Below are 12,914 nucleotides of genomic sequence, written 5' to 3' on the forward strand. Positions count from 1 at the left end.
CTGCATCAAATAAATCATATGATGATGCAGTAAAGATCTGGAATGCATTTGATATGCAATAGTGTCTCCCCACACCCAACGTAATTAACTACGATGCATGCAATTGAATCTATAATTGCCCATGTATGTAAATAACTAAAAATCACTCTGACGTAGGACACGAGCTATGCAACCATTATGTATAATACTTATAATTGTTATATCTATTCTGCTATTTCTTGCACTATTATTATTGGTTGTGTTTGTTTTATGTCCTATACATATTATGTTGCATTGTTGGAAGAGCCAGGGACTTAGCTTTTCATTGTCATATCCATACTGTGCACATGACAATAAAGCCTTACATCTTGAATCTATAATGAAAGCTTTATATATAGCCCCTCCAAAAATAAAGAGCTTTATATTTAAACAAAAAATATTATAAGGCAATCAAAATACAGAATCTAAGATATAAAACAAGATGACAAGACAACATAATTCATATACAGGGAAAAAAGGAAAATGCCACAAGATAATATAGAGACATAAGAAGAGGTTTACTGTAAACTGCCCCCCTGAGATCATTATTGTCCAAATATGTGTAAACAAATTAGTCTGTCTGTGGTTCTACCTGACCTATTGACTTGATCCCTCCTGAATTAATTGAAGTTGAGCCATTCAATAACAAGTGCCCACTCCTGCTTACTTTTGAGGTTTGTGTATTGAGATTAACTTTGTTGCCACTGAAAGGGGGCAGGAAGCATATATTTCCTATATACACCAGTGTGGAGTAGACCTTCAAAGACCTGAATATGTTCTTCAAAAATAACGTTTTTTTTACATTTATGGAAAAACAATCACCAACACAAAGTATAATCCGGTAGAATAAAGGCCGAGATGCAGAATCATTCAGAATAAACCTAAATACATATTGAATGATATTATTTTTATTAAAATAAAAACAAAACATGTAATAAAATCTTAATGCTGAACTAATGTGATATTTGAATCTTGCCTGTTAATATGTAGGCCTACACACACACATTTCAAACACATAGCAGGAAATTGTACAGTCTTCGCAAATTACGCATACATTCAGTTAAATACATGGAAATAAATACACTTTTCACAGCATAAAGACTTTGACCGGAGACAATATGATACAGCAATAATATGTATTTACTACAGCAACAAACAGCAGTCCGTGTGAGGGTTACCCGTTGAGGAAAAAGCAGTTTCCTATACTGTCTTTGAAGGCTACATGTCCATTATTACTTCACCCATTCCAAAGCGGATAAATGTTTTCACTGCCGATGTGTATTGAGCATGCAGATTCCATTACAACCCTTTTAAGAGACCTGCGGCCGCTCCACCGTCCCAGGTGCGAGGCCTTCACACCTCCGGAGGCCTGCAGACGTCTGAAGTTTGCGCACGGCCGCTGCAGTGCCAGCCGGCCCCGATGGCTGCCCCATTCACACATAGCCAGCGTCACCTTTGATCGCCGGGGGATTTAACCCCAGCGAGCAGCGCACCTCTCAAACAGTCGCTGGAAATAATACGAAGAGGAACATGTCTTCAGCTCATGGGAATATGCGAGTCGGGGATCTGTATCATTTTCAGATGTATCACGAGGGACCTTTGCAGACGAACAGCACGGTGAACTCTGGTAGGTGGCAAGGAATAAGAATAAGACTGCATTTTGCAAAAGCTATTACGTAGCCACACCACTGGTAACAGTCCATCACGACTTTGCAGCTGCTTCCTGTGCAAGAAACATGTCCTTCGTCATGTTTCTTTGGCTCTTACTTATTTCTGCACGCTTTCTTTCCAGATTATGGAGCTCCAGATGTGACCAACTACTTCAACTCTGCTAACTCTGCGCCAAGGGCAGAGAAATGCGTGGCAATACTGACCCACAGGAGAAAGAGGACTAACTTCACCCAGCAGCAAATCGAGGTGCTGGAGAAAGTTTACTCTGATACTAAATATCCTGACATCTACCTGAGGGAGAGACTGGAGGCTCTGACCGGGCTTCCTGAGTCCAGAATTCAGGTAAATTAACAGATCAATCAAAGATGTTGAGAGATTTTTCAATAAGCCATTTGATCAAAACAATTAAAGTACATCAGAAAACAAGTTATTGTGAATTGTTAAACTGACATATTTCTTTCATGCACACGTTTCAGGTGTGGTTTCAGAACAGAAGGGCCAAGTCTCGTCGCCAGGTAGGCTCCTCAGGCTCCATGAAGGTCCCCACAGCGCCAGCAGCGAGCCCATTCAGCCAGCTCCAGAGCAGGATGGGCCCAGAGAAAGGTAAACAATGCAGAAAATCATTGTTTTCTTGTTTTGGGTACCTTCCTTAGATTAAGAATTCAATTTTATTCCCATGGCCTTGGAACGTTTTATCAAATATGTATTAAAAGGAATAGAAATAAGTCTCAAACGTATCATGTGACCAGGTATAACATCTGAGGCTCATAGATAATAAATAGGACAGATTTTATGGACCCACTGATTTTGTTGGTATACCCATAAGAATATCTACATTTCTACAAGATTCTAATCAATGTAACATGTTTTATAAAAATGGCATTCTGGAAGCAGTGAATTATGGGATTTCACTCCCAATCTATAGGAAAATTATAAAAAAATCTGGAAGCAAGGCATGAATGTGTTCCCTCTGAGAAATAAAACAAATAAAGATTATTATTACATTTGGAAAAGGACCAATATTCTCTTGGTGTTCACTTCTACCCTTGATCGCCATGAAAAATGTTGCTTTTTCTCCCTCCAGTGTGATGAATGAGTAAAGTAACACTTTAATCGCCCTACTCTTCTTTTCTCTTCCAGTGTATGACAACAATCATGGAGCCGAGGCCCAAAGGATTGGAGGTTTTGGACTGGAGGACAGTTTCCGACCTTCCATGCACCAGAGCACAGATGACCCTCACAGAACCAGCATGCCCGCCAAGCCCAGCAGCTACGAACACACGCCTGTCTCCTGCCTCTACGACAAAGAGGGGTCGAGAGCAAAGCCTGATCAGATGCAGCGGCACAAGCTGAGCGTCAACGTGCCGTGCTGTAACGTCCACCTGTATCCCAAAGAGAACGAGCATCAGCCCAAGATGGAAGCCAACATGCCCGCCAACCAGGGCCCGAAGGTTCTGGTGGAATATGACAACTTCCCCCCCAACAAGACCATCGGCCCAGAGATGAAAGTTGTGATTCCTCCCATTCCCTCGCAGAATAACTTCAGCAGGTCATCGCCGAAGGATAATGGATGCCAAATCCAGTATCCATGTGTGATGTCCGCAGGAGATCGGTTCAGCCACTTCTCCCCGATCCACGCCACCGAGGCGCAGGACTTTACCGACTCTGACTCTGACTGGGAGAGCGATGCCTTGGCAGGCTTTGGTGGCTTTATGTGATATATTATAACAGCTGATATATATACAGCTAGTGTATACTTGTAGAGCAGTGCTTCTCAAAGTGTGGTCCGCGGACCACTGGTGGTCTGTGAGCGCCCCCTAGTGGTCCGTGAGTATATTGGTAATATTTCACATTTGAAATAAATAAATAAATGTAAGTTTTCCGCACTCTCGCGGGAATATTTCCGCAATGGAGCAAGCTTAAGTTTCACTTTCGATTGCATGATATAGCCCAGCGCAACACCTTCATCACACATGTTGCCACTTGTTTGTACCATTTGCAGGCGATTTGTAATCTGTTAAAAAAAAACGATGTGTTTTTGGATATTTGTGGAGTTAGGTGATCCGCGAGTGTTTTTTCATTGGTTAAGTGGTCCTTGGTATGAAAAAGTTTGAGAAACACTGGTGTAGAGGCAGTATACAATTGTTTGCAAAAAAGGAAAATGTGTATTTATTGTAAAATAGTAATAGAACTGTAGAAAAATAAATGTTGATTAATAAATACTAACAAATACAAGACTGCTTTGCAATATTATGTTTAATATAAAAAGACGGAAACATTTATATACAATTGCCCTGAGGCACTTTCATATACAACTTTACAAAAACTGAAAAAGGAGATTCTCTAGGAAGAAACTGCTGACTTGAATTTTTCGTGGGCTTACATCAGTGATGCAGGCTTAGTGTAGGGGGGGGGGCAGCAACAGCCATGCCAAATATGGAAATGCTAATATAATTTTAAGGAGTAAAAGGCATCAAAAACCCCCAGAGTTCTCCTTTATAAAAATACCAAAATCTCTTTTCAGTGCACACAAAATTACAAAAGCCATTTCTGATTACACAGCAGAAATGTAGACGACAGTCCTAATAATCAGAGATATTGTACAATTATCTACAATAAACAATTTTATAAAACATTCTTTAGCCTCCCTGTGCTTAACATCCGCGGAGCAACTGAACACAACACTTACAGGGGGAAACTTTAGAGATAGCAAAATACCATTTTAATAACCATGAACACCTACTCAAAAATAAATAAATATGGACTATAAAAACAGTAAGAATCAATGTTTGGCACATGGAACCAATAAATAACTGTGGAGAGGTTGTAGATGTGGATTTGTGGTGATAGCTAAAGGCTTTTTCAGATTTGTGTTTAATTGGGTGCACCAACATTCTCCTACAATAAAACGGGTGGGTAAAATACTTACGACATCATCCATTCAGGAAATAACGTCAGGAGTCTGGGCAGAACTCTGAGCCGTTTCCCAGAAACATCCACATTCAGATTGTAACCTTCTGGTCCAAAACGTCCACGTGAGTTATTTATGTTTGCAGTCTTGTATCAGTTCAAGTGAAAGCACCACCTCAAAAGACGATGTTAATGGACCGCACCTCTGTGTGTGGCGGGGGGGGGGGGGGGGGGGGGGGGGGGGCGGCACTCAGACTGCGTTGGTGTTGTTGGCAGAAAATGCGTGCAGGTTGCCCAGCTGACTAAGGCCGCTCTGGATGTGTGCAACGTGGATCTCAACATTGTTCTGGAAGCAACTAGAAACAGAGAGAAGGAAGTGGTTAAAACATGGTGACTCAATTAACTCTTCAATATGGAGTGAAATATAGCCATCATAATTAGAAATTAAGTTCATAGCTTCGAAAAAGATGGGAATCGAAGTAAGGTTTACAACACGCAACATTGTTCTCCTTTAAAATGTGACAGTTGTGTGTGTGTGTGTGTGTGTGTGTGTGTGTGTGTGTGTATCCATGGTTGTTTCCTAATTGAACGATATACTGTATACCCCATGCAGATATTTATGAAATCTGTTATTTTCGTGACATTTCTTTCTATTTTCTATTTCTTTGATTATATATTTATATGTAAATGTATCCATATGGTCTGTGACTCTAGTATAAGTATGGTATATACATTTGTTAAAATGCAAAAAAGAAAGAAGAAAGTCACAGAAATAAATTGTTATTGGAAATATTCAGTACTTGTGGCTGACTGAAAGTTGACTTAATATTGATTTGAATACTAATAAAAGACCATAATAAGTTACACATATTTGCCGTTGGCACAAATAGAAAATGGTGAGCCATCTCATCAACCACTGTTTGTTTAGTGTGACTAAGGAAGTGGAGATGAAGACAGTGCAGGTTCTTTTACCTGAGGTTGGAGGGATCAATCGACACCTTGATGTCATTAAGGGAGTCTGTTAGAGATTTAAACTCAAAAGAATTCAAGTCTCCTCCATCAGCCAGACACTGAAACAAAGCAGACAAAAAATAACAAGTTACCAAGGCATAGGACTAATATTAAAAAACTGTTCATAAACAACTGTTAAAGAAACTTCACAAAAGACTTATTAACGCATGTGTATTTTTTAAATTTCTCTACCATTAATATATGACATAGAAGTTCCTCCTGCCATAAGTTAGAGAACATGTATTCAGGACTTTAAAGCAGACAGTTTGTATTTCCTCTACCTTGATCTGTAGCAGCAGCGCAGTGAGGCGGGACATGAGCTGTGTGAGGCTGGGGTTGGTCACACTCTGCTGTCCGTCCTTCAGAGAGTTGCTCAGCTGCACCATCTGCTGAGCCTCGTCCTCGCAGCGCCGCCGCAGCTCTGTGGGGTGGTCGGCCGGCACCATGCCCTGATCCGGAGCCAGCTGGACGGACACATTAATGATTCACGTCATAAACTAGGCACTGTTATATCAGAATACCAGGGCATGAAATAGACCTGGATTTGAACAGCATTTCGATGTCTCTGTTTGTATCACACACATAGAGACATTGACATAAAGTTGACTGAAAGGTCACAATGAATCATTATTTTCTGTACTTGGCTGCAGGGGTTTTACATCATGTTTTTGTTTGTACTTACATCACAGCAGAACTGCTGGACCTCGTGAAGCACCTTGTTGAGATCTTTATTGAGCTGCTCTAGCTCCAGCACTGTGGTTGCATATCGCTTCTGGAAGTCCAGGTCAATAGGCATCGAGTACGACTTCTGAGCACAAAAACACAACCATAGTTAGTTTTGATGTATGCACCCCAAGACAACATTTAACAGCTTTTGGAGCACCTTTTTCAAAAATTATGATGATGATGATGATGATGATGATGTACCAGTTTCTCTGCCTCCGTGTTCATTTCTTTCAAGTGCTTGATGTGCTCTTTCTTGATCATGAGGATTTTCGACAGCCTTGTCTAGTCATGGAAAAATAAACAAAGAATTAGTTCAAACAAAGCGCTACACAGGTTTAGGATATCACATTTTATTGTTCCATTTGACAGGACGTATTTACCACTTGGACGAGGAACTTGACAGGAAAACCCCCCAGAGTATCTCCCTCAGCACCAGGCAGTTTGTTCCTCCACGGTGACAGGTTGATAAGAGGGTCATTATCCTGTTATTACAAACAATTATAAAGGACAATTCATTCATTCATCAATTCATTCATTGATCATAAGCAACCAAGAGGAAGAGATTCAGTAGATTTAGAACTGAACTTGATGAAGTGTACCAAGGCATGAACTGTGTAGCATATCCAAGTTAGATTTTGCATAAATCCATCAGCTACAGCTCTTCAGAATGAATGGGCTGTGTGTTCATATATAAATGTACAGAGCACATGTGAAGCTGCCAGTGTAGGAGGTTGACAGTACCATGAGGACAGGAGTCGTACCGGACGGGTACGGCCCTCTAGGCGGCGTCATGACGTTATGCATGTAGCGAGATATCCGGTGCTTCTGGGCAAAGGCTGAAATGGGCATGGTCTCATTGGGCTCATTGCTCTGGAAAACACAATATCATCTGAGGTTTCAAAACACATTCCGTAAGTCCAAATATTGCACATCTTTGTATCATGACCGTTTCTTATTTTACAAGGACATTCTAATACAAATAAAGACGAGCAAACTCAAGTTGTTACTTGTGTAGCCACTTCAGGAACAAACATAGTCGCTGAGAGGCTGAGGTCGAGCCTGGTTGCCAAAAATAAACGCTGCGATCCAAAAATGCATTCAACAAAATCTTACTATAAGAAAAATGATCAACTTATTATAACCTGCACAAATATATTTTCTGAATAATCACACAGGTGAAAAGGTGATTATAATCACTATGAGTGTCATCCAACTAATCCAACGCTTAATTGATCACAAAAGAATAAGTCATAATATTATAAACAAACACCAAAGCCAAAATATTAACATTCAAAAACCCTATTAAATGAAAAGAAATCCCCACTCTCTGACATGGCTCCTACAAGCTGTCTAATGTCAAGCACACTTTCAGGAGAGCTGTTGTGTTGAAAGAGGCGGTCCTTACCAACACTTCATAGTCAGGCACAGTGTGTGTTCCCAGGCCGCTGCGGTCGAAGGTGACGCGGTAGGTGGCGGCGCTGGTGTCCACCGCATCGATCTGCCCAGTGAACAACCCATCATGGACGCCTCGGAGTCTCGCTGTAGAGCAGGAAACAAAAACAAATAAATAAATTAGGATTTGTACTGGTAATACTGTTCGTATCAGTGTGAGACATCATTACTACTGTAACTACTGCAAACGCTTCTTAATGATCATTAAATTGTCCTGAAAATATCCGTTTCTAAACCATGCAACTTATCCAACTAAATGAACATTGTGAAGAAGTGTAGAAATTGCAGTGCAGAGAAAAACGTAACTGTTCAACAATAACATCAAATGTACTTTTATTAGGGACTGCATAAAATATATCAAAGTTGTTGTTTGTTTGTTTGTTGTTGGTATGAACTAGGGCTGCGCGATATATCGTGTCGTGACGATAATCGCGTTTTTTTTTCTCAGTCTCTGCATGCACAGCAAACCACCAATCAAAATCAAATCTGCAAAGCAAACGGACCCGGTGATTAAAGGTGAAAACACTGAATAAAATAGTTTCATGTGTTTCCCCAGGGAAGTTCGGCGCTGCTAACCGAGCTAGCTCAGCTTGTTGCTCTGATAACTTAAGATCCAGACGTCCGTGACTAAAATCCTTCATCCGGTTAAATATCGTTAAGAAAATACCAATTGTATAGCATTAAAGTTCAAGAAAGGATGGTTTGCGGAAAAAAAACTGTCTTTTCTTCAATTCCTGTATTTTTTCATATCGCAGGGGAAAAAATATCGCAATGTCAGTTTTTTCCAATATCGTGCAGCCCACAGAAAACTACAGAAATACATATTTTCCCATGTAATTTAAATATTCATTATTACATCCAAATTAAAACATCTGCACTCCCTACAATATTTATTTTCCGTTTAATTTGACAAGTTTTTCTTCACATCTGGTAAATACTGAATAAGTGGGTGTGAAGCAGGCTATTAGACTAGAATGATAATCATTTCTTAACAGTTAACCAGAGATGTGTAGCTGTTATAACTGCTGCTGAGGCTGCGTGTGTTCATTAGTGTCCTCCTACCAGTGACTTTGGTTCCTATGATGAGTGGCAGAGGGATTTCATCAGGAAGGTCTTTGCAGTTGGACACGTCAGACAGCTTCCTCTGCTGCAGCAGGCGCATCTTCTGCCTCTTCTGCCTCAGCGCTGTCCGCTCCTCAGAAAAGAATGCTGATGAACACCTGGGACAACAAAGCATAGCACTGTAACAGAGTGAAAACTGTTTCACATTTCAGACTTGGAAATGTCTAACGTAAATAAAGACAAACGTGATTAGTTCAAATGGGTTACAGAGGCACAGAGCGTAAAGACATACCGTCGAGGCTTCCCCATCAGTCTCCTGATTGTTCCCCACTCAACCCTTGTTAACTTTCTTGTTTTCAAGTTGGGGAAAGACTCTTTGAGGCACAAGCAGAATTCATTGTCACCCTCAAAGAGAGGTCTGGAAAAGGAAATAATAAAACAACAACGTTAACAACAAAACTCCTTCAAGCATTTAGAGGAGGTTTACTCCTGACCTCTTAAATCATTGTTGTAAATACAGATTATCAAAATCATTGAAGACCTCTTAATTGTGTATAATCCAACAAATTAATATCAGTTTTCTGAAGATGAAAAAGAGGCTTTACCTGTCGATATTGGAATAGAACCATTCGTAGATGCACCATTTGTGAGCTTTGGGTAGCTTAAGGAGGTTTCTTAATCTCAGCCCTATTTTCTGGGATGCTTTCTTATCTGGTGTCGCCACATTAGAACATTTCTGCAAAGCAAAACATAAACAGTCATTCGGTATACAGTATTCGAAAAACATAAAAATACCATATATTTAGCACTTTAAGTAGGGATTGAGTTTTACTTTATACAACAGTCATCTACCTTCTTGTCTGCAAACCATTACTATTTACTAGAACAATAACCTAAATGATGCTGCAGACAAAAATGGTACTGCAAGTTAACCTTGAAAAGGCCTAGCATAAAAACACAGGAAGCTAGGGGATGCTGTTGCCTCCAATTCCTTTTCTCTGACAAGCAGCAAATCTTTCACAGGGCCTGGAACGCTCACATAGATCATTGTGCTTGTTCTCTTACTGGTGAGCAGTTACTTGAAATGTTTACTTAGACACTGAGGCAATCCACTCTCGGTTGATTCAAATGATAAAAATAAGTGGATTGATTTAATTTTGATCAGAAAATGACACAATTGATAGAGAAGAAAGGATTTGTTCCAGAAGGCTATATACGCCAGAAAACCTGTTGATGGTGTGTTGCGTTTACCTGTGGCGTGGTGCTGACCCTCTGGCTCCTCCGAGGGGATCTGGATGGGACACGTTGCTGGGGCGACACCTCATCCTCCTCCCGAAACAAACGGCTCCTCTTTGAGCTCCGTGTGGGCTGAAAGACAAATGTGGACAGGAGTTTATGAATATTGTCAATAAAGCTACATTAATAAGAACATTTTCATACCAGTGGCAAATATAATTATATCTCTACTGTATTTTTTTGCCGTTTACACTTTGGAAATGTAGACCATAAATCCAACACGGCAATATAGTTTTCATTCTTAAGCAAAGAGGAGACAACATAATGTACATATAGGGTAGTGGCTTAAACACATTTTGCTCGTTTTTTCAAGAAAAGAGAGTATCATCACCAGACATGAGGATGATTAGAATTTGAGTGTTTCGATATATGTTGCATCGAATTAACTTGTGTTTTCGTATTTTTTTAAAGCTTAGCATTCATAATATTGTGTAAAACAGAAGCGTATCTCTTACTGTGTCCATTGTGAGGGAGGAGTTTCGTCCCCTGGTGTTGTGAGCTCTTGGGAAGTTGTTTTTTTCATTCAGAGTGTTGGACAAACTGCCTTCTACAGAAAAACAACAATGCCTTTATTTAAAATAGCAAAGACACCAGAAACAAGACCCCAGCGAGACCTTCTAAATACCAAATGTCGGAATCAAAACTATTCTCATTCTGGAGAAGATATAAAGGAAGTTTCCACTTAGTCACTGGTCTTAACATATTTTGAAAACAGCAGTGGAAGCCATAATAGGACTCCAGTTTCCAGTCATTCCCAATATACTTCCACACTTCAAAGAACAAATGTACAGATAAATAAAGATTCGGCCCACATACCTTTTAGACTGACAAGTGCCTCTGCCGAGGAGCCTGGGAAAGAAGACATATTGCGCTAGATCAGTATCACACTAATGGCATACAAATAACTCAATAATACTCATTATCATGTGACTAGTTATGTTATTATATATTAGTTATGTATTAGTTATACAATAACTAATAATGCTGTAAATATGTTACTGTCAATTTGTAAGCAATAAAGAAAAAAAGTTGGGTCATATGAATCGGAATAGAGTTCATTGACAGGTACATTAACAGAATAAAGTATTTACACCAAATATACATATACAAAGAAACTAAAAACCTAGTACAGTGAATATATGACAATCCACAGTATATTATATTTCAGAGTAGAGGGCTGTTCAGAGAGAGGTAGGGATATCTAAATGTGAAAACTATTCAGAGAGATGAAAATTAACATGGGTCAAACAGTATTAAAAATGAACCATGTGTTGTTAACATGATGTGCATTAATTAATCATGCTGGATGGTTTTACGTGTATGCAATAGGCTTACTTAGCTATATTTTAGAAAACGCCTGCAAATAGCTCTGACGTTTATGAGACTGCCCTTTAAACACTGACAGGGGTAGGGTAACTGAAGTTAGATAATACAGCTAGCGCAGTCAGTTAGGCCCTAATCCCCAATTTGAGCTGTCAACCACGGGCATAACATCAGCTGCACAGATCATATCAACAAAACGAGCCCAACAAGCTAATGATACAACATATTACGACCCGGATATCATATCCACTCACATTAACAACGACTGGAATGACTATTTTCAGAATATAATAGCCACATAACTTGGCTAGTCTCTCTTTGCCAGCTTGACTGACCCACAACACGTTAGTTACCATGTAACGTTACATTAACCAGCGCTAACAAACGTTAAATATAAAAACCATACCCGTAAAACAGAAAGCTAGTAGCTAGCTTGTGTACTTTGGTTATAAACACGTTATGGTAGTCCTTTTGTTATTGCTAGTTACGATCCAATGCTAGCACGTATTAGCTCACGGCTAAGCTAACGTTATTTGTTTACCCAGTTGAGCTAAAGTAACTTGCTCAACTCCTACATTAGCCATAGTTAGCCTTTCATGCTAGCAAGCGTTAGCTGACTTGAACAGACCGGTATCTCCTTACGTCTAAAAAATGACTGTGAACTCTACCCAAAACTATATTTATTTATTACATGGACAGCGCTGGCAGTTTATCACCAAAGATGTATTTTTATCATAATGGGGCCGCTGCGTGTTTACAACGCAAAACTCCTTGAATTTGTGTTGTTACTCACTCTCGTCTAACAGCTGGTCCATCTCCGCCATCTTGAATTAGCCGCGCCGCTTTTTCAAAGACCTTGTCAAAATGCATTCTGGGTCGGGACGCTATGAGGAGGGCGATTTGAGAAACTAAAATCCAATTGTATCAAACTGATGGGTGGTGAATCTATTTATGTTATATAAGCATACTTATAATCATTTTAAACTTAATTTAAAGGTAATTTGCATCACAAAATGTTCCTGGAAATGCATGGAAAACCTGTTCATAAACTGGAGTCACAGTCGGTATCCCTCCATTGTTTCATCCAGCACTTCAGTAACTGGCATATATTAATGAGTTTTTCTTACATTTCATCCAAAACTAAGTATTAAATGCCACTCGTGAAAAACCCAAGCCTCTTCCATAACCTATTGAAAATGTTGTTAACACTTTTTCTGTGTATACAGGCCGAAGAATTTGAAAGGTTAAAATTACTACGAATCCAGCCTAAAGTCAAACTCCCATCCTGCAGAAGTACCTCTGGCTTAGAGAACTCATCAGCAGCTGACCCATCCCACAGGTTAATAGTAACTGTAATCAATCTCATCAATTATAAAACAATTTGAAATAAATGATATCATCCGATATCATATCCCAAATGGAGTAGAAGAAAATAATGATTCACA

At 39.6% G+C, this 12,914-nt stretch overlaps 2 protein-coding genes across 2 annotated transcripts; one reads left to right on the top strand and one right to left on the bottom strand.

The window, feature by feature from the left end:
• The first annotated feature begins 1,548 nt into the window (after nucleotides 1-1,548).
• On the top strand, nucleotides 1,549-3,407 carry mixl1 (Mix paired-like homeobox). Its single transcript, XM_034075521.2, has 4 exons — nucleotides 1,549-1,645; nucleotides 1,811-2,031; nucleotides 2,166-2,292; nucleotides 2,830-3,407. Exons 1-4 carry the CDS (start codon nucleotides 1,549-1,551, stop codon nucleotides 3,405-3,407), a joined length of 1,023 nt encoding a protein of 340 aa, XP_033931412.1.
• Nucleotides 3,408-4,848: 1,441 nt separating this feature from the next.
• Nucleotides 4,849-12,321, bottom strand: lin9 (lin-9 DREAM MuvB core complex component). Its single transcript, XM_034076266.1, has 15 exons — nucleotides 12,263-12,321; nucleotides 10,963-10,995; nucleotides 10,602-10,693; nucleotides 10,102-10,218; nucleotides 9,456-9,586; nucleotides 9,143-9,268; nucleotides 8,851-9,008; nucleotides 7,742-7,875; nucleotides 7,078-7,206; nucleotides 6,717-6,818; nucleotides 6,538-6,618; nucleotides 6,293-6,418; nucleotides 5,892-6,074; nucleotides 5,572-5,669; nucleotides 4,849-4,955 (listed from the first exon to the last, which is right to left on the bottom strand). The coding sequence occupies exons 1-15, from the start codon at nucleotides 12,291-12,293 to the stop codon at nucleotides 4,850-4,852; spliced, it is 1,647 nt and encodes a 548-aa protein (XP_033932157.1). The 5' UTR covers nucleotides 12,294-12,321; the 3' UTR covers nucleotide 4,849.
• Between the last annotated feature and the right edge of the window lie 593 nt (nucleotides 12,322-12,914).

This window comes from Pseudochaenichthys georgianus, chromosome 24 (assembly GCF_902827115.2).
Source record: "Pseudochaenichthys georgianus chromosome 24, fPseGeo1.2, whole genome shotgun sequence".
NCBI classification, from domain to species: domain Eukaryota; kingdom Metazoa; phylum Chordata; class Actinopteri; order Perciformes; family Channichthyidae; genus Pseudochaenichthys; species Pseudochaenichthys georgianus.

What these genes read in the sequence shown, in the direction of transcription:
- mixl1 (XM_034075521.2), top strand. Translation starts at nt 1,549, where the DNA reads ATGTCTTCAGCTCATGGGAATATGCGAGTCGGGGATCTGTATCATTTT. An exon ending in GAACAGCACGGTGAACTCTG is followed by an intron (nt 1,646 to 1,810) that starts GTAGGTGGCAAG and finishes CTTTCTTTCCAG; the next exon opens with ATTATGGAGCTCCAGATGTG. An exon ending in CAGGATGGGCCCAGAGAAAG is followed by an intron (nt 2,293 to 2,829) that starts GTAAACAATGCA and finishes TTTCTCTTCCAG; the next exon opens with TGTATGACAACAATCATGGA.
- lin9 (XM_034076266.1), bottom strand. Translation starts at nt 12,293, where the DNA reads ATGGCGGAGATGGACCAGCTGTTAGACGAGA. An exon ending in GGCACTTGTCAGTCTAAAAG is followed by an intron (nt 10,694 to 10,962) that starts GTATGTGGGCCG and finishes GTTTTTCTGTAG; the next exon opens with AAGGCAGTTTGTCCAACACT. An exon ending in GTACGACTCCTGTCCTCATG is followed by an intron (nt 6,819 to 7,077) that starts GTACTGTCAACC and finishes TTGTAATAACAG; the next exon opens with GATAATGACCCTCTTATCAA.